Source organism: Diplotaxodon limnothrissa, linkage group LG10, assembly GCF_057381915.1.
Source record: "Diplotaxodon limnothrissa isolate DT_005_m linkage group LG10, D_limnothrissa_male_GT1.1, whole genome shotgun sequence".
Taxonomy (NCBI): Eukaryota; Metazoa; Chordata; class Actinopteri; order Cichliformes; family Cichlidae; genus Diplotaxodon; species Diplotaxodon limnothrissa.
The window spans coordinates 33,918,178-33,940,882 of NC_140605.1; the positions used below are offsets into that span (position 1 = coordinate 33,918,178).

General features: G+C 43.7%; 1 protein-coding gene across 1 annotated transcript; it reads left to right on the forward strand.

Moving 5' to 3' along the window:
- Positions 1-20,050: 20,050 nt before the first annotated feature.
- LOC146624767 (uncharacterized) lies at positions 20,051-22,008 on the forward strand. Its single transcript, XM_085364126.1, has 4 exons — positions 20,051-20,108; positions 21,186-21,279; positions 21,403-21,490; positions 21,607-22,008. Exons 1-4 carry the CDS (start codon positions 20,051-20,053, stop codon positions 22,006-22,008), a joined length of 642 nt encoding a protein of 213 aa, XP_085220252.1.
- Positions 22,009-22,705: the final 697 nt, after the last annotated feature.

Genomic DNA, 22,705 nt, shown 5'->3' on the forward strand with positions numbered 1-22,705 from the left:
GCTCGAATCCTGTCAGAAAAAGGATAAACATCTAAAAAGCTGGACATTTGGTATCATAACGCTGCTACAAGTAGAGATTTAATTGCCCAAAGAGGGTTTTAGGGCTGGAGAGGTGTCAGGAGTTAATTTCCCCCTTGCAGCTCAGTGGGCAAAAGCTGCCACTTAACTCTGCCAGGACCGAGGCTTTCAGCTATGTAGGCATATTACACACTGTTTCAAAGCGCTGTTGTCGAGTCAGAGGAATTCTGCTGTCACATTGAAGTCAACACCAGGAGGAAAGGAAAGGAGGCAGAGGACGAGAATCCAAACGAGCAGTAAGCACAGCGGCTGCCCTGCCTTTCATGCAGACTTACTATCGCCTTCATTTCCAGCCCTAACTACCCTCTCTCGTGGCGCACTTTCATTCATCCCCGATCTCTCCTCCTCTCGCTGCACTCGAACAACCTATTGTACGAGGCTGCTGTTGCCATGGCTCCGGGAAACTGTCTGTAGCCCACGACGACCTCTCTTCTTTTATCCGTGCTGATTTTTAGGAAGACTGTTCACAGCTTGCCTCCTCCTCGAGGACTGTGAGCATTAACGCTTACAAAAGAGCACACGGTGACCTTCGGCCAGCACGTCTCTGATATTAGAGGCGAAATGCTGAAGGTCAGTTTACCTTCAGAGTTGTTTGGATTCCGCTGTGCAGAGTACAAGAAAGCCACAGAGACGAGCACGCTTGGATTCATTTTGTAACGCGCTGTTTTGTTGTTTTCAGTGTCGTCTTTACCGCAAACTGCTGGCACTGCCCTTTTGATGGTCACCGGCTGACGTCAGCTGGGTCTCTGATATGAAAAAGAAAAGATTTTTCCATGTAAAAACTTCCAATCATTCTTTTAAACTTTGTGACAAATGCCTTGTGAAATAAAAACATCTTCATCTGTGACGCGTCTTCCTGTGCTTTGTGAAAAGATCCAAAAAATAAACGTTTATTAATATAACACAGATGGAAGGATTACTGAGGCAGGGCGTAAACAAACAGGAGTGAACCTTTTTTCCAGGCCAGAGGCTGAATTCCAAATAAAATCCACAACCGGAAACAGACTAAGGAGAAGGATAGGAATAGGGTTGGGTATTGTTTAGGTTTTATCTGATACCAGTACCAAACCGGTACTTTTGAAACGGTGCTCGAACCAGTGCTTAAAGAATAGAGAACACAAACTTTGTCCAAAAACCTCTCATGTTCAGCTGTTTTTTTGTAAAAAGATAACAATGTTAGCCTTTTCTGCAGCTATGGGGCATATATGGTATCACTCTTGGCTGGAAGCAGTGCTTAAACAATGGAAAAAACACAAACTTTGTCCAAAAACCTCTCATGTTTAGCTGTTTTCCACTTTTTCTTTGGTCATTTTAGCCTTTTTTGCCAGGGTGAAGGGAGCATCTGCCATCAAACGAGAGGACAGCCGCATGTAGCTATGATGATGTTTGCTAGTTCACCTTACATGCATTAATGTAATAACGTGGTTAGTCTACTCAACGTAAATTACACACAAACAACATTAAGCTGCCCATGCAGAGAAGAACGGCTGCTGCTGCATCATCATCCTCATCATTTCTGCTACACTGGCAGGGCTAGGGGCCAGGACTCTCCTCTTCGGGTTTTTGGGGGATGTTGCTAACTCCGGGTCCAATATGTGCACGGTGTGAGGTCTCGCAGCAAGCTATCAAATACGGCGCATTTCTTGGCTTTTAAAAAAACGCTACACAGCAGCACAGCAAAGAGGGACTCATCCAGGCTGGAGAAACTGATCAGGAGGGCTAGCTCTGTGGTCGGCATGAAGCTGGACACTCTGGTGACAGTGGCAGAGAAAAGGACATTAAAGAAACTGATGGACATTATGAACAATGCTGGGCATCCTCTGCACACGGCCATAAACAACCAGAAGAGTCTGTTCAGTGACAGGTTGCTTCTCCCCAAGACAAGAACTAACAGACTTAAAAACTCCTTTGTCCCACACGCCATCAGACTGTTTAACTCCTCTCTGGAGGGGAGAGGGAGGGGAAACAGGAGGACAAAGGAGGGGGGAACAACTAAGCTGTAGTGCCTCTTCACCTCACTGTACAATACCTTGTGCAATACTTTTGTAAATAGTCAACAGTGCAATAGACTCAATACTTGAAATGTGCAATTCACTTGTATTTTTATTTTTATTCCTATTTATTCTATTTATCCCCTTTGTATATTTTATTTATATTTGTCTCTGTATTTATATATGTGTATGTGTGTGTGTGTGTGTGTGTGTGTGTGTGTGTATATATATATATATATAACAGTTCTGTAACTGTAACTTCGGTCGTTGCTGTGCTTTTTTTGGAAGTCGAATTTCCCAGAGGAACCCACCCGAGGGATTAATAAAGTTCTATCTTATCTTATCTTACACGTCGCCAGGTGTTTCATCAGATTTGAGGTGTTACCTCCTTTGACAGTATCACAGTATCAGCTTAAAGCACTTGTTGCTGCTGAGTTTGCATCTTTTGCTGTGAAGTACAGCCAGACGTTTGACCGCTTCGCCTTGGGCATTTTTAATCTGTAGCTCTGCTCTAAAAGAACGTACGTACCTGGACCCGCCTACTATCCTCGGAAACGTAAAATGATTGGCTAGAATCCAAAGTGCATGACATCTCAGGAAAATAAAGCACCGAAATGTGCGCTGCTTTTCGGTCTGGTTACTACCGTTTATGTCAGAACTGGTGCCATCATGGCACCGGATACCGGTACCCATCCCTAGATAGGACTACAAATTGATACACACCGAGGGCTAAATGGAGACATGAGGGAACCAAGGTACAGCTGAAAGTATGAAAATGGAGGAAAGGAAGAAATAAACCTCTAAGAAAATTCGGCAGACTTACTATCAAATTAAAACAGGCAAAGGAAGACGAGTAGGTACAATGAGTGTAACAGTGTAACCAAATTAAACGGTAATAATATCACAGAACTGAAAAAGCCTTATACAAGAATTCTACTCTCTTTACCCTGAAGTATTTAAACTCCTCCCACCTCTGCTCCTCCTATCTTCACTGTTGTACCTGTCTCCCTCTCACACCTGTGTTCTAACTTATACTGACTTACGTTCTCTCTGAAGCATACCTCCACCTCTCCAGGCTCTCCTCCACCTGCTCCCTACTCTCACTGCAGATCATGACGTTGCCTTCACAGATACAGATCCACATGACCCCTCACCCCCTCACCTGTCCATCACCCCTGCAAACAAGGGGCTCAGATCCCTGATGTAATCCCACCCCCATTTCAAACCCATCTGTCCCTCCTACTGCACACCTCCCGGCTCTCTGTCCTCACACAGTGCTCTGAAAAAGTGTTTGTCGTCTTCCTCATTTCTTCATCTTTTGCTTATTTATCACATTAAATACAACAGCGAATACTAAATGAAATTTTAAAACTATTTCATCTTTTAAGCTGCAAAAAAAGCTACCAAACCTGCCTGACTCTGTGTGGAAAAGTATGTGAAAATCCTGTGAATGTGATAACTTGAGAACAAGGTGATGTAGGAACAGTGGTGAACCTTCCCAGGAGTAGCCGGCCTACCACATATACTCATCCAGGAGGTCACAAGAAACCCAGAACAACATCTAAAGAACTGCAGGCTTCACAGCTAAGGTCAGAGGTCACGAGTCAACAAAAACAAAGAGTTCAGGGAGAGAACCACCGCTGACTAAAACAAAGGCTCGTCTCACATTTGGCAAAATACAACTTGATGATCACTGAGAGTTTTGGGGAAAAACTCTGTGGAGCGACGAGACAAAAGCTTAAGTTTTCAGAAGGTTTGAGTCGCGTTACATCTGGAATCAAAACGGTCATCACCCCAACAGTGAAACATGGTGGTCGTGATGGTCCGAGGTGTTTCGCTGCTTCTGGACGACTCGCTGTAACTGATGGAAACATGAATTCTGTTCTCAAACAGAAAATCTTGCAGGACAACATCCGGCTATGTGCTAAGAGCACTCAGGTTCTGCAGCAGGACGACGATCCAAAGCACAGAGCACCTCCATCTGAAGGGATGGAAAAACAAAATGAAGGTTTTGGTTTGGCCGAGTCAAAGTTGGGACTTAAATCCGACCGAGATGCTTTGGTGTGACCTTAAACACACAGTTCATGCTCAATCCTGCAAAAAATATCCTCCACAGTGAAAGTCATTACAGATGCTCGACTGCGATCGGTTATTAGGTTTTACTTTTTCACACAGGGGCAGGAAGGTTTGGATGGTTTTTCCCTTTAATAAATGAAATCAGTTGAAAAATGTGTTTTGCATTTACACAGAGGACTCTGACCTTTTCTATGCATCTCCATCAAAACTGTAAGATCTCCCTGAGCTGCTCCCTCAGAGCCCGTGAAACTCCTTTTCTGTTTAATAATATTCCTTCTCTTCTACCTCGACATCCCGGCTGAACACGTGTCCTCATCCGAATATTCTTATTTCTTGGGGTGTCAGACGAAGTGAGAGATGTGGAAATGAAATCTGCTGTAATGACAAATCCATCACCTCAGCCTCACGTCTTCTCTTTTCTTTACGAGCTCACAGCGAGTCTGTTTCATCTCCTCGCCTCAGCCTCGTGCAGCGGAGATGAGTTTCTGTGAAATATTTTGTGATTAAAAAAAGTCAGATGTCCTCAGATTCTTCAACTACGATGCGTAAAATTACCGAGAGCTGCTTCTTAAAAGACTCACAGAGGAGCCTTTGGCTGTGACCGATTTGGTGGTTTGTTTTATACATCAAAGCCTCAGGAAACGCACCTCGCCGCTGATGTTTAGTGAAAATTCAAAGAGTCGTTTAGGCTCAAAACATTCCTGCTGTTTGTAGACGTGCTGCTAATATGAAGTTTGTATCGCTGGCAAATGTAAATAAGAGCCTGTTCAGACTGAACGTAATTACTCTGCCATTAAGTTGTCAGTTGGTGCTCCTGGCTAACAATTTTAACAGCTCCAGGGCACAAACGCTACTTCCTGCCAACCATCACACATTTAATGAAAACTGACTGACCTAACAGCTGTCAGTAAATCTAAATGTACCGTTTAGTGTTGACTGAACTACTAAAGTCCAGCAGCTGGACAGTAAGTCTGAAGGTCAAAGATCTGAGATCTGCAGTCGTTGCCCGTTTGATCAGTAAACAAGTTTCAAGCATACAACAGGATTTCTGTTCCCAAAAACAGATTCGTCATCAAAAATCAAGGAAACTGCAAAAATCTTCTGCAGATGATTCGTATCTGAAAGTCACGTCCTTAAGAATCCGAGGACGCAAGACCTGAGTCTACATCTGGACCTTCAGCTGATCCGTGTACTGTTCACTGAAGCCAGAAATGGTTTCAGTGGAAGGGAAACTGGGAGGACAGGTGAGGCAAACTACAGAAGAGTGGACAGAAGGTCTGACGATGCGAGCGAGGAGTCCAAATGAGACATTTTTGGCTCAAATCTTCATCAGTATGTACCGTCAGGAGAGAGGTACAGCTGTAACACAGGTGGAGGTGTGTCGTGGTTCAAGGCCAGTGGAGTTTATTAGACCACCTTCCATAACAACAACAAAACACACTTTTTTATGCTATTATTTAATAGCCACATAAAAAACTGAATTCACCTTTGTTATATATAAAAAAGCTATTTTTCATGAATGCAAGTAAATAATTTCTTAATCAGAAACTAATATTGTGCTTTACAATTTTTTCAGCTTTTTCTCTAAAATTAAATAAGAAAATGTGTCGATAACTAAAATAATTTTAAAATTAAAAGTATGGTTTTCCTTAAGGAGCTTGCATTCACTGGTCGATTAACATTATAGAAATTTTAAAAACCCACTTTGGTAAAAACCAGTACTGTTCATTTAGAGCAGCTGAACACGTTTGCCTGAAGCGCGTACTCAGGAAACACTCGTCCCAGTGTCAGCCGGTCACAACCAGCAGCTGTAAAGTTTCTAATGAGAAATCATCAGTAGATTAGTGTATGTAGACTCTGAGGAAGCCACAGAGTAGAGTGGAGTCTAAGGAGGCGCTGTGGAGCTGTGGATACGGAGGGGTAATAACTCCACATGGTTTCATGCTTTTCATCATACTTTATTCTTACGGTTGGTGTTTCAACAATACTCGGCTGCAGCTTTGCAGCTCACAGCCTCACCATCAACAACAGTTCAGTTCTTTCTTCTTTTCAGCAGGTGAGGCGTGATTGCTCGTGCTGCTCAGGTGTGTCTGCCTTCCCTGCAGCCGCGCCACAGGTAGATATGTTGGAGCAGAGAGGGGAGCTGAGATCGGGTGGTCGACAGAAGGCAGGAAAATGATTGGACCAAAGTGATGACAGCAGAATCGAGTGTGACAGAGCGACAAAATGGAACGTAAAAAATAGACCATCAGGCCAAACGACCAAGAATCAGGACACAGGAGTGAATACAGATCTTTCTTATTGAACATCCAAGTAAGTTTAATTTTTTCGATTTGCAGACTTTTATTTTTTAGCGACGACTGCAACAGACTGCTCATCTGTCCAGGACACGTCTCACCTCATGATAGCCGGGGTAGGCTCCAGCACGGTGACCCTGACCTGCACAACAGGAAGAAGATGAATGGATGCTTCTTGATCCAGGTCATGTTACGGGACTGCAAGAAATACCAATTCTTACCCAGATTTTGGCACCATAAGGATGTTTCAAGGTAAAACAGCAATTCTATCAAGCTAACATCAGACAGCAGCTAAAGTTAGCATCATAAGACAAACCAGAACCCTGACAGTGATTTGAAAAAGGCTTGTAGAGTTAAGGTGTTTTGGTTCAGGTGTGTATCTTTGTTGGTTTAGCCTCTTTTTAAAGAAGGAATATCAATTATGAACGACACTTATTAAACCACAAAGGCTCATTTGATTAAAGAGCCTCAGCCAGACAGGGACAAATGGAGCAATTTGTTTAAATGTCACCTTTTCTGAGCACTTCTGATTCCCTGCTGCCACAAAACAATGTTAATGATGCTTTTAAGCTATTATAATCATTTCCAGCTCCGGCTTTCATCGAGGTAAAGAGTCTCAATAAAAATGTCAGAATAAATGATGAATTGGTTGGGACTGGCAGCTGATGTTAAGGTCAGACAAAAAATCCAGAAGAACCCAAAAAGGAACAAAATCAAAGAAGAAACCAAGAAGATAAAAATACCAACTTGTGAGATTATCTTAATGAGAGGTGGTGGAGATCCAGATTTGGGAGATAAGTCTTCAGTTTTCCCCTTTTTCTTCTTCTTTTGGTGGTATAGAAACAAAATCCCAGACTCAGGAGTGTGAAAGGACAGAAAGTTCCAGGTGGGCACATTCGTTATGTTTTTGGGCGTTTCAACTTTAAACTCTACGATAACATCGGCACCCAGGTCAGCAGCTTCCTCTGAGTCGTTTTTATGAAAAATGCGCCGACGTGTAAGGCAACCAGTCTTTGGGTCTTAATATCAAAGACCAGGATACACACATGATGTCTGTTCATCAGCCATGACAGCGGTCTGAGGTCCTTCCTCCCAGCGTGGAGATTTATGTTGCTCTTATTCTCTCACAAAGTGACCATAACTACCTCACACACAAACAGCACTTTCACGTGATCGACACTGGACGGAGGAGATCACCTTTAAGACTTTTAAACAATAATGTAGCTTCATATAAGAGTTTAATTAAGGAGTTTAATTCATGGATATAGAACTGAATAGACCTTTATTGTCATTGTACATGTTCAATGAAATTATGGAGGCTTGTTTGTGTTTGGTTTTACCATCTGACCAACCATCAGATGTATAGGTTACTTGACCTTAAATATAAAGCATCTTGAAGCGACTGCTGTTGTAATTTGATGCTAGATAAATAAAATTGAATTGAACAACAAGGACCCTCCAGCAACCATCAATGGTTACCAGGTGATCACCAAACACCTGCGCAGAGCCTTACCTTAACCTAACAGTAGTTTTTAAGGCCTACATCTGTATGTAGTCTTTAGAGTTAGAATTAGAATTCAACTTTATTGTCATTGCACATGCACAGGTACAGGGCAACGAAATGCAGTTTGCATCCATCCAGAAGTGCTTTAGTGATATAGATATATTAAAAGTATAGATGAAAATGTCCTTGTTTGTCCTTTAAAGGGGAAAGTGTTCATGCATTTACAACAGGGGTCTCGAACTCCAGTCCTCGAGGGCCGCTGTCCTGAAACCTTTCCATGTGCTGCAACACACCTGAATACAGTTAGTAGGTCATTAGCAAGACTCTATAGGACTTGACTGCATGCTGAGGTGGCAGTTCAGCCATTTGGTTCATGTTACAGCAGCATGACTGAATGAACACGGTGCAATAAAAGTACTGTTAGAAGTACATTTTTCCAAACACTTACATTTGCCTAAATTTACTTGAGTAGGGTTAGGGGTTGCCACCTCAGCATGCAGTCAAGTTCCATACTCTTGCTAATGCCTACTCATTTGATTCAGGTGTGTTGCAGCACATGGAAAAGTTTCAGGACAGCAGCCCTCGAGGACTGGAGTCCGAGACCCCTGATTTACAAGATTCTGTGTAAAAGAGACGAGTCTGATGAACGTTTCTGTTCAGGGACACAAAAAAAGCCAGAAAACTCGTCTGGAAACACGATTCAGTGTCATAGTCGTGACTCTTCATGGTCATCACCAGTCATTACACTTTGAGCAATAAAAGGAAATGACTGCAGCTGTCTCTTAATGTTACACTTGATTTGTTGAGGACAGAAATCAATCAATCAATCAATCAATCAAAGCTTTATTTGTCACAAGCAGGTTGCCCTGCAGTGAAAATGGGACCCCCCCGACCTTACACACGTAACACAGACATCACATGGGGTTACAAGTCGGAGATCGGTAGCGTTGCAGAAAAACACTGAAATGTACACAACAATGGGAGGGTACAAGAGGAAAAAAAGAGACCTCCACTCCATGGTAGGACAGCACAAGAACAGGAAACAAACAGCCTGGTGAGCACCTGGCTGTTTACAGCATGTTCTCACTAATGCATCACAGAGGCAGGCCTCAGTTCAGTGATGTGTTAAGCTGTCGAAGGATACTGAGGACAGACAGTGCAGACTCAATAGCACTCACGTAAAATCTGCCTGAAAGCAAAACCCAACCCCGGCAGTGCTGTTGACACACGACAAAGACATTTCAGTTGAACTGTGACAGAAAATGTCTAAAGATGGAGAGGGATTGTTGGAGCTGCAGCAGAAATCAGAGCTATAAAACTCATCATAATGTCATCATCGGGAAACTAGCGGATGATACCGTGGAGACAAAGACTATCACAACGTTTCCCAACCAGAAGCCGTGGGTGGATAAAACCATCCGCGACGCTCTGAGATCCCGCACCGCTGCCTACAACACGGGACTCATGACGGGGGACATGGACCCGTACAAAGCCGCGTCATATAACGTGCGGAGGGCGGTGAAAGAGGCGAAGCAGCGCTACGGGAGGAAACTAGAGTCACAACTCCAACAGAGTGACTCTAGGAGCCTGTGGCGGGGACTAAGGACAATAACGGACTATAAAGCACCAACAACCGGTATGACGAACGCGGCCGTGACTCTGGCAGACGAGCTGAACACTTTCTATGCTCGCTTCGAGGCTGCAGCTAAGGTCTCCAACAATGCTAGTGTTAGCGGCGCTAACGGCTGCAGACAGGAAGATACTGCCAGCACCGGAAACGTGCTCGTCATCTCCGAGCATGAAGTAAGGAGAGCCTTCAAGAGAGTGAACACCAGGAAAGCAGCAGGACCAGACGGCATCCCAGGTCGTATCCTAAGAGACTGCGCATACCAGCTAGCTCCTGTGTTCACTGAGATATTCAACATCTCTTTATCTCAGTCGGTGATCCCCACATGCTTCAAAGAGTCCATCATTGTTCCTGTCCCGAAGAAACCCCACCCTGCTTCTCTCAATGACTATCGCCCTGTAGCCCTCACCTCAGTAGTGATGAAGTGCTTTGAACGCCTGGTCAGAGACTTCATCATTTCTTCACTACCAGACACACTGGACCCACTACAGTTCGCTTACCGTCCAAATCGTTCCACAGACGATGCCATCTCTCATCTCCTCCACACATCACTCACTCACTTGGACACTAGAAGGGGGAATTATGTTAAAATGCTCTTCATAGACTACAGCTCTGCATTTAACACCATAATTCCCTCCACACTCACCACCAAGCTGGAGCATCTGGGACTCAGCTCATCTATGTGTCAGTGGATCTCCAACTTCCTAACTGGCAGACCACAGGCAGTAAGGATGGGCGGACATGTCTCAGCCTCCACCACTCTCAGCACTGGAGCCCCCCAGGGGTGTGTTCTGAGCCCCCTGCTGTACTCTTTGTACACATATGACTGTGTGGCCACTACCAGCTCCACCACCATCATCAAGTTTGCTGACGACACCGTCGTGGTGGGCCTGATCTCTGATAACAACGAGACGGCCTACCTGAAGGAGATTAGGAATCTGGAGAACTGGTGCCAGAGGAACAACCTCCTTCTAAACGTCAGTAAGACAAAGGAGCTGATAGTGGACTTCAGCACTAAGCAGGAGAGGAACTACCAGACCCCCGTCATCAACGAGTGCCCAGTGGAGAGAGTGGACAGCTTCAAATACCTCGGAGTTCACATCACGCAGGACCTGTCATGGTCCTGTCACATCAACACCGTGGTGAAAAAGGCCCGACAGCGTCTCTACCACCTCAGACGCTTGAGAGACTTCCAACTGCCCTCCAAGGTGCTCAGGAACTTTTACTCGTGCACCATAGAGAGCATCCTGGCGGGAAACATCTTAACCTGGTTCGGGAACAGCACCATGCAGGACAGACGAGCTCTACAGAGGGTTGTGCGGTCAGCTGAGCGCACCATCCGCTCCGAGCTCCCTGACCTGCACTCAATCTACAGCAGGCGGTGCTGGACCAAGGCCAGGAAGATCGTGAAGGACCTCAGCCATCCCAACAACAGACTGTTCTCTCTGCTGAGGTCAGGAAAGCGATTCCGCTCCCTGAAGACCAACACAGAGAGACTGAGGAGGAGCTTCTTCCCGCAGGCGATACGGTCTCTCAATCACACCACCACACAGTACTGACCCACACATATGGTTCTTACACACACACTGGACATTCTGGACTTTGGTTTTGCACAACACTGGTCACTATATTCTTCATTTCCGGTTAATACTTGTACAGCTGCTGTTATTGTGTATATATTTATTTATATTTAGATTTCTTCATACATTCTTATATAGTTCTATATTGTGTATTTTGTTGTACAGTTATTTTATTTTCAACTTTAATTTATATATTTTATCTTATTCTTCCCAGTTAAATTTACCCTTCATTCTAATTTGTGTTGTACAGTTATTTCATTTTTAACCTTAATTTATATTTTATTCCTTCCTAGTTAAATTTACCCTTTTTAATTTTTCATATTTATTTCCTATCTTATTCATAGCCTTTTCCTTTTTTGTTTTCTTTAGGTCACGAGCAGTTGTCCAAGCATTTCACTACATATCGTACTGTGTATGACTGTGTACGTGACAAATAAAATTTGAATTTGAATTTGAATTTGAAATTTAATTTGACACCATGTACTCCCTGTCTCTGAGAGAGTGCTTCAGACACGATGCAGGGAGTATTAAAGGAAATCAGAGCTTCAGTGACAGCTCAGACAGCCCAAAGGACATTACATAACCTTTATACAGCAGACAGCATCCAAGGGGGAAAAAGACGTTGCTTTGTCAGTTTGGCATAAAACTGCAAGATTAAAGTTTGCAGAAGAACATGAAAAAAGCCTGACGAATATGTCAAAGTGTCTCTGTGGTCAGATGAGCTTTCTGTCTAACATTCACACTCTAATGAATGCATCAGGACCAGTTCATCTTGCCCAAGGATACTTTGGCATCAAACTAAAACTGCCCAGGATCAAACCACCAACCTTCCTCGACCTCCTGAGCCACCTGACAACAGCAGCCAGCTCTCGCTCCCCATCGAGGAGACAAACCCCGGCAGTGATACTGTACAGCATAGTGGTGCAAAGTTATATAACTTTCATGTCTACACCATGAATGCATCGCAGGAATAAGGGTTCGAGGTGTAAGCGGGGCATGACATCATGACCTTCTTATTGCTGAGCCAAACTCACTCTGCAGTATTGTGTGTTAATCTGCCAATCAGCTTTAACTACTCATTTATTGAATGCCATTCTGGGTAGTTCCAGCCTACTGTAGCCTCTGGTTATTACACACTAATACTGGGGTAGTTCCAGTCCATTGTAACCCAGGTTATGCAACAGTGATACTGGCAGAAGCTGGTATAAGACAGTTGTGGTGGACAGTGTCTTGCGTTTCCTCCTATAACCACTGATATCCAGTTTTACTGGCTCGAGACCGTTTTCGTTATCACATTTACCTGCCACAGAAGACATCCCTGGTTTGACACTGGAGGAAACTCAAATCCCTGCAAGTGTTGGGTAAGAAAGAGCATCTCTGTTAGTGCCAATGTTAGCACCTGCTATGAGGTGACAGAGCTTGCCACTGCACCACCGTCCAATTATGAGTCTGGACCCTGTGTTGTTTGTTTAGCAGCACAGTACTCACTACTTTACCTGCACTGCAAAAAGAAGGCACACTCCCGCCTCTGTCGGCAGATCATTTAGAACAGATTCAGATCCACCTGAATGTCTTTTGTATTCATCCTGAGCTGCAGGCTCAGCAACATGCTGCCTGTGACCAACTCTCAGACTTTCCTCGTGTCCCGTTGAGCTCAGTCACGCCTGCAGTTTATTTGCAATCCCCGATGCCCCCGAGTGAGCGGAGAGTCAACTCGGTCACCATCTTGTTAAAGGATGATTACAGCAGTACCTCCAGGCTCAGGATTCACAAACATGACATCCTCACACCTTCAGAGAAATATTTCTTGGCCTAAAGGAAACTGAGAACATTGATTGTGTAACAGTATGAGTATCTGGCTTTTAAGACGTGCAGTTCAGCACGGAGACAAACACCTTGATGATGGAGATGATTCACCCTGTGAGGTTATATAAAGAGAGAGAGGGAGGCCATACAGTACCGTCTCCACAACTACAAATGTGCTCCTGAGTAATGAAAAGACCTCTGGAGAGAGAACGAAACAGACTTCTCCAGAGCTTCACTCTTCATTTTGTTCTGTATTTTTATTTTGATGTGATATTTGGAGATATTTTTGTACCACATGCCTGGATTCTTATGAAACCATCACTGAGCATCCACTTGTTGAGCATGACTTCATTTTTTCTCCATATTACTTTTCAGAATAATGTATATAAACCAGGCTCATTTGTGATACAGAAATTTTAATAACGCTAAAATCACTCTGAAGGCAGTGAAGGACGGAGATATCAGGAAAGATTAAAACCAAAGAGCGAGAGGAGTCTCGATTTCTGCTGCAGCGTTTGAATGGTGGGGTCAGAACTGGGTGTAAAAGATATGAAAGCAAGCATCCATCTTGCCTTGTATTGACGGTTCAGGCTGCTGGTGGTGTAATGATGTAGAGGATATTTTCTTGGCCCCCCTGATGTCCACTGATTGTTGCTGATCATGTTAATCCCTTTATGATCACATGAAGAGATCAACTCTCAAATGCGTAAATTAAAGCAGACGACTCGTAAGCTGTTAGAAATGGCGTGTCACAGATTTAGAGGATCATCATTTAGCCTGGAGAAATAGTTTGCTGCTTTATAAGAAAGCCCTCCGCAGAGCCAGAACATCTTACTATTCATCACTGATTGAAGAAAATAAGAACAACCCCAGGTTTCTCTTCAGCACTGTAGCCAGGCTGACAAACAGTCAGAGCTCTGTTGAGCCAACCATCCCTTTAACGTTAACTAGTAATGACTTCATGAACTTCTTCACAAATAAAATTTTAACCATTAGAGGAAAAATTACCAATAATTATCCCACAGATGTAACATTATCTACAGCTACTTTCAGCACCATTGATATTCATTCAGACTCTTTTTCTCCAATTGATCTTTCTGAGTTAACTTTGGGATGAACCGGTTTTTGTCTGAGTGTGTTGCTGGGTCTGAAGTACACTCCAAGCACGACCGAGCCACACACTCAGACAAAAACTGGTTCATCCCAAAGACAAAACTCCTAAACACAAGCTAACAACACACTGTATGCTGTGCAGTGCGGCGAGGAATGCTCAGACCTCTACACCGGAGAGACCAAACAGCCACTTCACAAGCGCATGGCACAACATAGAAGAGCCATCTCGACGGGACAAGACTCAGCGGTCCATCTGCATCTAAAGGTCAAAGGTCACTCTTTCGAGGATGCCAATGTTCACATTTTGGACAGAGAGGACGGATGGTTTGAAAGAGGAGTGAAAGAAGCATCTATGTCCACTCAGAACTCGCTATTTGTCAGATTCCTCCTGTTTCGCTGTTACATCATGCGCGGTGTCCTTTAGTGTTCCTTCAGTTTTCAGATGTGCAACATCTGAGATCCCTTTCCAGACGCCTTAACGCCCACTCACATCCTTTGACCTCAGCAAATCACATGATAGGGTGGGGCTAGGTTTCACAATGGATTCACCTGAAACCTTGGCTGATTGTGACCGATACCCGTTTAGATTAGGTAGAGGATCAAGAGGGGGTCCATTACCCTCTTGGGGGACACTGCCATACTTGTTGCCATGCTTACTTGTTCCTAGAGTATTTAAAAGTAGAACAGGAGGCGGAGCCTTCAGTTTTCAGGCCCCTCTTCTATGAACCAGCTTCCACTTTAGGATCAGGAGACAGACCGCCTCTTTACTTTTAAAATTATGCTTCAAACTTTCCTTTTTGACAAAGCATATAGTTAGCGCTGGACCAGGTCACCCTGATCAATGTGAGGTGTTTGGAGAATAAGATGGAGGAGCTCAGTGAGCTGATTGAGACCAGAGGGAATGCCATGAGTGGAGGCGACTCATGATAAGTAACCTGCAGGATATAAGACGGGTGTCTTCAGCACAAGCAATGCAGGTTGGTCTCTGTTATGACCCAGGTCATCATTTCTTGTGTTGCTTTTGCTCCTCCCACCTCAGGGGGGTGTTGTTCGTTTTCTCTGCCTTTTTTGCTTACGTAAGTTCCGGGTGGAGGCTAACCACTGGTTGAAGACTGAGGGGGGCTGGCTATAAATTGGGACCCATCAAACTCGGCATGGCCTGCCTACTTCCTGCTTCCAAACAGGCTGTGTGTTTAGCCCTGTGCTTTATGTTTAGCTGTGTGTTGAAGTTTCTGTGATCGAAGAACTAGATTGTTGTTTTTGTAAATATTGTAAATAGACCTTTTCTGATTGAGCTGGCAGTTTTAGGGATGGGAAGCCTTGTTTTTTTTTCAAAACCTTTGTTCTAGTGATGGCCAAATGAAGCTTTTAGCATTGAAGCTTGAGTTTAAAAACTGTTCATTACTCGCTTTTCAACACGGTCATCTCTGGTGACATCTGGTGGCCAAAAGTATGAGGAACAGCTTGAATCTACACATTAAAGTGTACTGCTTGATTCTGACCGCCCACTCTACAGAGTTCACAGTTCTGTCTGATATTGGGCCGTCCTTATGTTGCTTTGAACATGTATTTTTGGGTGAAAAAATTATGTCTATTTCTTTAATAAATAAATATGATCAATAAACATTTCTTATTTAAACATGACCATGGTTTGGTATTTCTTTGCTTGTGACTTCTTGATGTTGGTAAATACAATAGATAAAAAATACATATAATATACATATAATAATGTACAACACATTATAGAGTAGCTTCTGCTGTGAGGTTCTCCCTCCAAGTACTTATGCAATTAAATCACTGGACAGGTGTGTTTATAAATAATATGATATTAGGCCAATTTTCTTATACATATTTTTGACCTGGGCTATAATTGATTGTGAACTGGAAAGTCAAAACATGGTGTATTTAAGGTTATCCTGTTTGGTGTTTATTTACGAAGAGAATTTGTTCCACTGTGCGATGGCTGAGTCTGTTTGTTGTCTTTCTCCTGCCTTAGAGAAAATCCTCTCACGTGGAACAGACGATGCTGGAGTGACTAGAAACTGGTAGAAATGCAGGTGTATATATATATACACAAAACAAAGGCAAACAACAAGAACAGAAACCTGGCAAACCCACCCAATTGACCAAAATCGCCATCTCTCGCCATCAAAACACAAGTCCCGCAAATGATTCACTTCCTTATAAACCACTGAATCAGGCACGGAAGCAGCTACGTTGTAAATGAAGCCTCGAGTTAGTGCTTCTGAAGCAGTGTGTTGGGTTTTTTTGACACCGGAGCGTCACGACATCATGACTTTTTTTCTCCTGTAGGTTAGGAAGGCCGTGTAGGTTGTACACGGTTGCTGTGTAGGTTATGAGGCCTGTGTTTTACTTTGGATTTCTCCTGATAGGTTAGTTCTGTTTCATTTCTAGAGCGTTTTGTTTCTTGTTTTGGCCACGCCCACCCCAACGTTTCTTACCTTCCAAGATTAATAAAATACTCGGTTTTTGTAAAACTGCAAACTCTGTGGCAGCATTGGTCCTTCCTTGGGAACAGGAAGCGGGGGTGTTTTTATGTGTCGCACTCTGGTTTCGCAGTTTTCCTTGGCTCTCTGAGGACTGACTGGCATTTAAATGGGATTTTTCAAGCTGCCGTGTTACGTCTGTATTTTCTTATAATCTCTTTGCCCAAGCAAAGTGTACCAACACTCCTTTAAGGGTGACAGTGTTTACTGTAGAACTTGTGTTGCTGAGTGTGCCTGACATACACATTTCTATTCATGCATGCAGAAGCAAATAAAAGTAGAAAGTCTGAGGTGTGAAGCCTTGGCGCCTGCAGCCATCTATTAACCCGACAAGGTCAAGACAGTGACGGCATAACGATGACGTTTCCTTGGCAGAAGCGCCGGACGCCCCGGTGTGACTCCTTCTGTTGGCACTCGCTGGAAATTTTCCAGCCAAACACAAAAGCAGCTACAGAAAAAAAGCAGCATTTTCTCCTCCGTCGAGCCTGACGCAGCCTTCCACCGTCGACTGTTTGAGTGTTGCCTGGAAACCTGCTCGAGCTTGCTTACATGTAGTAAAATGGGAACATCGGCACATCCCTCCAACGCACCATCACATCGCCACAGCAACGATGGAGAACGGGCTGGCTTCGGTCCCACATTGCTGTCCTCTCATTGGAGCATCTGCCGGCGTCGTCTTGCTGGCCACGCCCACTGTTACATCGCAGCTTCAAAGCTGGAAGCAGCTGTCAGATCTAAAAGCTTCCCACACCTGGTGCCAATGTGGAGGCTGAAGAAGTGAGGCTCAAGATGTTTGAGCAGTACTGTAACTAAACACGTGTTTAAATTCTCTATTGCAAAAATGTGAAAGTTTGTTGGAACCTCTGAGATGTGGAAACACTTCAGCAGCTCTATGTTTCACTACTTTTATTCAGCTGTATTCAGTTCTCGTGTTTTATGTGAAGGGATCCTTTTTGGTTTGCACGTCTTGGTTTTTCCTCACGTTGTACACTTGGAGAACTTTCTGCAGTTGAACATGTCTGCGTTTTCACTCCGACGCTGGGATTTCATGAAGACATGGCTGACCGTGATGAGTTTTAACCCAGAAGATGTTGTTTCACATGTACAGTAGTTACCGTGGCCCAAATGTCTCAACAAACCTGACTGCTGGTCCATATTAGGTCCACCTGTGGGTAAAATAAGTCGAATGAAGACCAAATGCTGTCTACAGAAAACTGCACGTGGACCAAACATTCATTTGTATCTGGCAAGAACTAAAACTTAGTGTCAGAGTCCCCTGTCTACCCAGCTGGCTCAGTGAGGCTGCAGGTATTTGTTATTGTTTTTGCTTCTCGCTCGCTCTTCTCCTCGCCTGGGCGGAGCTCATTGTGGGCTCCCACTTTTGGCCAACACACCTGGAAGCAGTTACTCAGCTGCAGCTTATTATCCTCCCACTCCCTGCCACTATTTGAGGAGGCGGCTCAGTTCTTCTGATCACTCGAACGTTGTACGACACACGTCACTGTAACCTCGGGTCAACCTAATTGTGATTTCTTGTATTTTTTTTCCGGCTTTGATTTCTCGTCTGTTGTGGACTTCCGTTGGATTGCCTGAACGTGTGCAAGTTTGCACAGTAGACGGGAGCGAGTGGAGTGCAGAGAGTGGATCGTTAAGCATGGAGCCCCTGGATTCGCCTCACATTCTGCATATAGTCACTAAGTGTTTATGTGTCTAAATAAACCTTTGCCCTTTCCTTCAAATCTTCTCTTGAGTCTGTTCTGTCATTCGAGACACTTGGAGCCCAATCCGGTCTTTAAGTCCAACGTCATTAGCGGTGTCTGGGCCCAAACTCTGCTCCAGGTCCCAAAGTCAAACGAACACTGCGGGATCACTGAGAGTTGAAAAACTGTCTGAATTCTTTCATCCGTAATAAAATGATCAGTGTGGCTGCTCTGCCAGGTGTAACAATTAAGTTTAATATCCAGGTATCCATGAAAACCGAATTTATGAAATTTAACAGAGTTAGAAGTAAGGAGGGAGTTAGCTCGCTAGCTTCCATCTAAATGTAGTATAGCATGTTCTGACAGAGAGATTTTTGAAACTAATTCAAACATACAGCTCTGTTATCACTTCCTACATAAATGAAGACAGAAAACTAACGTTTGTAGGGTTACTGAAGTTGGGCTAGCTGGTACATAATGATGTGCTATGTGATCCCTAGCTACACAGCTATGTTAGCATAATAAGCTTCTGGGCCCAGGATACTCCGCGTTTATTAAGGCTGTTGTGTTTTTTACATGTTTTAATGCTTTGTATCTTGTTCTATTTAATCTCAGCAAGACCCTAAAAACAGTCAGTGATCACTGTCGGCCTCTCTCGGTTTTTATTACCGTTAATCATTTTAAAGCTGTTTTTAAAACCTTACGATGTAACTACAGCCCAGCCCATGCAGCAGTACATTAATGACTAACCTCGTATTGTGGATGGATTATCTCAGTTGTTCTCCTGGCTGAAGTTTGGTCCTTTTACAGCATCCTGCCATGCGATTACATTTGTCCCGAAAAATGCAATCCTTTTTCGTTGGGCTTTTTCCCCCTGAACTTTATTAAGCAACAGTATACAGAGAATGTACACAAATTGGAACATAGTTAACATATGCCAGGGGTGTAATGTAAAAAGTTACATACATTCAAATAATTTGTAATTAACACAAATAGTAATTATTTTATAGCCTTTTTATTAAGTGATCTACTAATCAATTTTATGTAAGATAGAGTATCATTATAGTAGTGTTTAAAATTAGGCTTTTGGCTACTGTATTTGCATTTGTGGAAATAGAATTTAGCTAAGACAATTAACAAGTTTATTACAAAGTATAGATTTTTTTTGCCTTCGAAAGAAACAAAATACAACATTTTCCATTTCAGAGTAAAGTCCTTGTAGAGCGAGTCTACTGAAGTCTGTCCAAAACGTTCTAGCATGTGAACAGATCCAGAAGATCATTTTGGCTTCCACAAAATCCACAGATCACATTTATGTCCCTTTTGAACTTTGTCATATAATGATTAGCAGGATAATATTTATGAAGTATTTTGAATGAAACTTCTTTTGCTTTATTCCTCACAAGATACTTGTTAGGAGTGGTTCATACTCTTTTCCAAGTAATGTCACCGACAAAGGAATTGCAATAAGAAATCACCTGTGGAACAGAGATTCTCTCTGGAAGCATTTGGAGCAGCCTTCCTCGCGTCGCTGTGACGTAATCGCCCTTCAAATGCGGCCCTGAATGGGAACGCAGCTTATGAATGCGCTTTTATCCACGTTCACCTGCCGCTGATCACGTCATCCACCGGTCCCAATTCCTAGACCGCATCCTTCGGAGACCGCATTTGAAGGTCTAAAACGTCACAGCCAGGCGACGAAGGCTGCTCCATTTCCCCGGATCCTATCCCAGAATTCATAGCGCGGCCCAGCCAGTAGCAGCTTCCAACAATGGCGGCAGATACAGGGTCGGTAGAGATGGCATCGGAGGAAAGCTACATTTTTAAATGTAAGGTATTCTTGAAGTAGCGATACAAATGTTAAGATGTTAAAGTTAATGTGAGTTTAATTTTAAATGTTAAGGTGAAGTTGTTGTTTTTTACAGTCGCTGAACATACGTGACTGTAGATGACAGTCCCGCTCTTTTTTAACATAAAGGTTAGTTTGAATATTACTCTTTCTGGGTCACAAAATAAACTTAGATTTGAGCTGTGTCCAAAGTCAGGATCTGCATCCTTCGGAGGACCCGGCTTTCGCGGTCCATGTGGGCCGGGTCCTCCGAAGACCGAGAAGGCCGCAAGTGCGATGCTGTGAAATTGGACTGTCTGGTCTTTACATCTGCGTCACCAGCTGTCTCGGTGGAGTTTAATATAACGTGTTTATTAACCCGAGGAGCGAAAGACCGCGAGGCGTTTGAAAACGATGTGCCGGGAGCTCGCTTTCCTCTCCGGCTCTACTGAGGCGGCTAGCTATCGAGCTGGGTCGTAACAGACGTCTCCGAAAACGTCGGAGCACGTTTGCAGATTTGTGCTGTCTTAATAAATCGAGTAGATATTTGAAGTGTACACGGCTACATTCTCACCGTAACTTATCTTAAAAGTTTATTTTGTGACCCAGAAAGCGTAATGTTGAAACTATTAAAACGCATCGTTTTCAAACTCAGGTTAAACATGATGTACAAGTCACTTAGATCAGCGGTCCCCAACCCCCGGGCCTCGGACCGGTACCGGTCCGTGACTCGTTTGGTACCGGGCCGCGAGAGTTGAGGCTCAGGTGTGAAATGTATGGTTTTCAGGGTTTTTATCGGTCTTTTCACGTGTGTTATGAATAAATTTTCTTTTTTTCGGTACCGGTACTAGTTTTATTTTGTTGTATTTATCCGCGACACCTTAAAGGCCGGTCCGTGGCGCAAAAAAGGTTGGGGACCGCTGACTTAGATAACTTAAAAATGTTATTGTTTGGCTTTATCAGTGTTTTATTTGTTCCTGAGTAAGTCGGTTTGGATTACAGTTATAGTTTCACACAGCTGAATAAACGTTAAACAGTAACGTGAGATGCTCGAGAATTTACTCCTTTTATATTTCAGGGAGCAAAGAGCAGACGGCTGAGTTTATTAAACTCCGCGGAGACAACGAGCACCTTTTCACCGGTGCTAAACACTCAGCCGCTCTGGGTTGGAGGTACAGTAACAGTATGCAGTTTTTAATCTGTTAGGCATGCGAGTGCTTTTTAGTTCGTACATTTTGTTGTTGCTGTTCAGGGATTAACGTGATTGACATGTTCCTGTGCTTTCTGTCTGTTAGGGCAGTTCTTGAGAAGATGGGCCTGCTGGGAAAAATCACCCCGTTGCAGGCCAAAAAAAAATGGGACAATTTAAAAAAAAAATACAAAGTATGTACAGTCGTATTCAAATATGGATTTTTAACTATAAGTTATTAAACGTGTTCATGTAAACGTGTACTGATGCTGTTTTTCTCAACACCACTTTTGATTTCCTCTGCCTTTAGGATTGCAAGTATCCAGGGTCAGGCGAGGGAGGGATTGAGAAGCCCACTGCTGCTACATGGCCCTGGTTTGCCCTTATGGATGAAGTGTTAGGACAGAGGCCTTCCACCAGGCCTCAAGTCCTAATTACCTCCATCCAGGACAGCACTCCAGGTCCCAGTTCAGCCGTAGGACACCAAGCGTGGGATCAGGAAGAGCAGGAGGATGATGGCCAGCTGGAGCCAAGAAGGGAAAAGAGAAAGAGGAACTGGGAGAGCGAGTTGTTGGATTTGATCAGAGAGGATATGAGATTGCAGAGGGAACTTGAGGAAAGAAGAGCAGAGGAAGCACGACAGAGAATGGACAGGCTGTTTGGGTTATTGGAAAAACTTGTTGAAAAAAAATGTGTAAAGTTCTGTAAATAAAAATCGCTGTGAATGCTTCAACTTTGAGTTATTTTTTTCAAACTATGTACAACATTTTAACTTGATTATTAACATGTATAAACAGAGTAAATAACATGAAAAAACTCAACACATTTTGTAATTATTATTAAAGCCCAGGATTAACCTGAGTGTCCCAATATGCACAGGTACTTTTAACCTTTGGCTGAGCAGGAAGTCTGGCAGTGCTGCTGAATGTGCTGGACCAGGACCAGAGAGATGGAGGTGCCACAAGTGAGACCCAGTCAGTAAGTGGAGCATCATACAGGGTGGTGTCCAGAAGGTGTTTAGGGATGCTTGTTTCCACTGTCCACCGCATCATCTGGGTTTACAGGCTGATGTAATCGATGGCTGCCATGTCTCTAAGATTTATTCAGAAAAATGCAAAACAGTGGTGCGAACAGTCATGTTAATAAAGCTGTAACAAGTAGTGTTGTACAAGCAGATTACTTACCTGTTCACAATCATCGTGGTCCAGGGGTGGTACCTTCAGGGCAGATCGCTGGTCCTGCCAGAGAGCACCACTGACTGCCTCCAAACCTTTCTCCCCCTCATCTGGCACAGCATCTTCGGGCTCGTACACCGGGGCCACGACATCGCCAGCACCGAGATGTTCTACAAAAGAGCACATGCTGTTATGACCTGAAACAGATGTTTAAGGTGTTTATAGATGTACGTA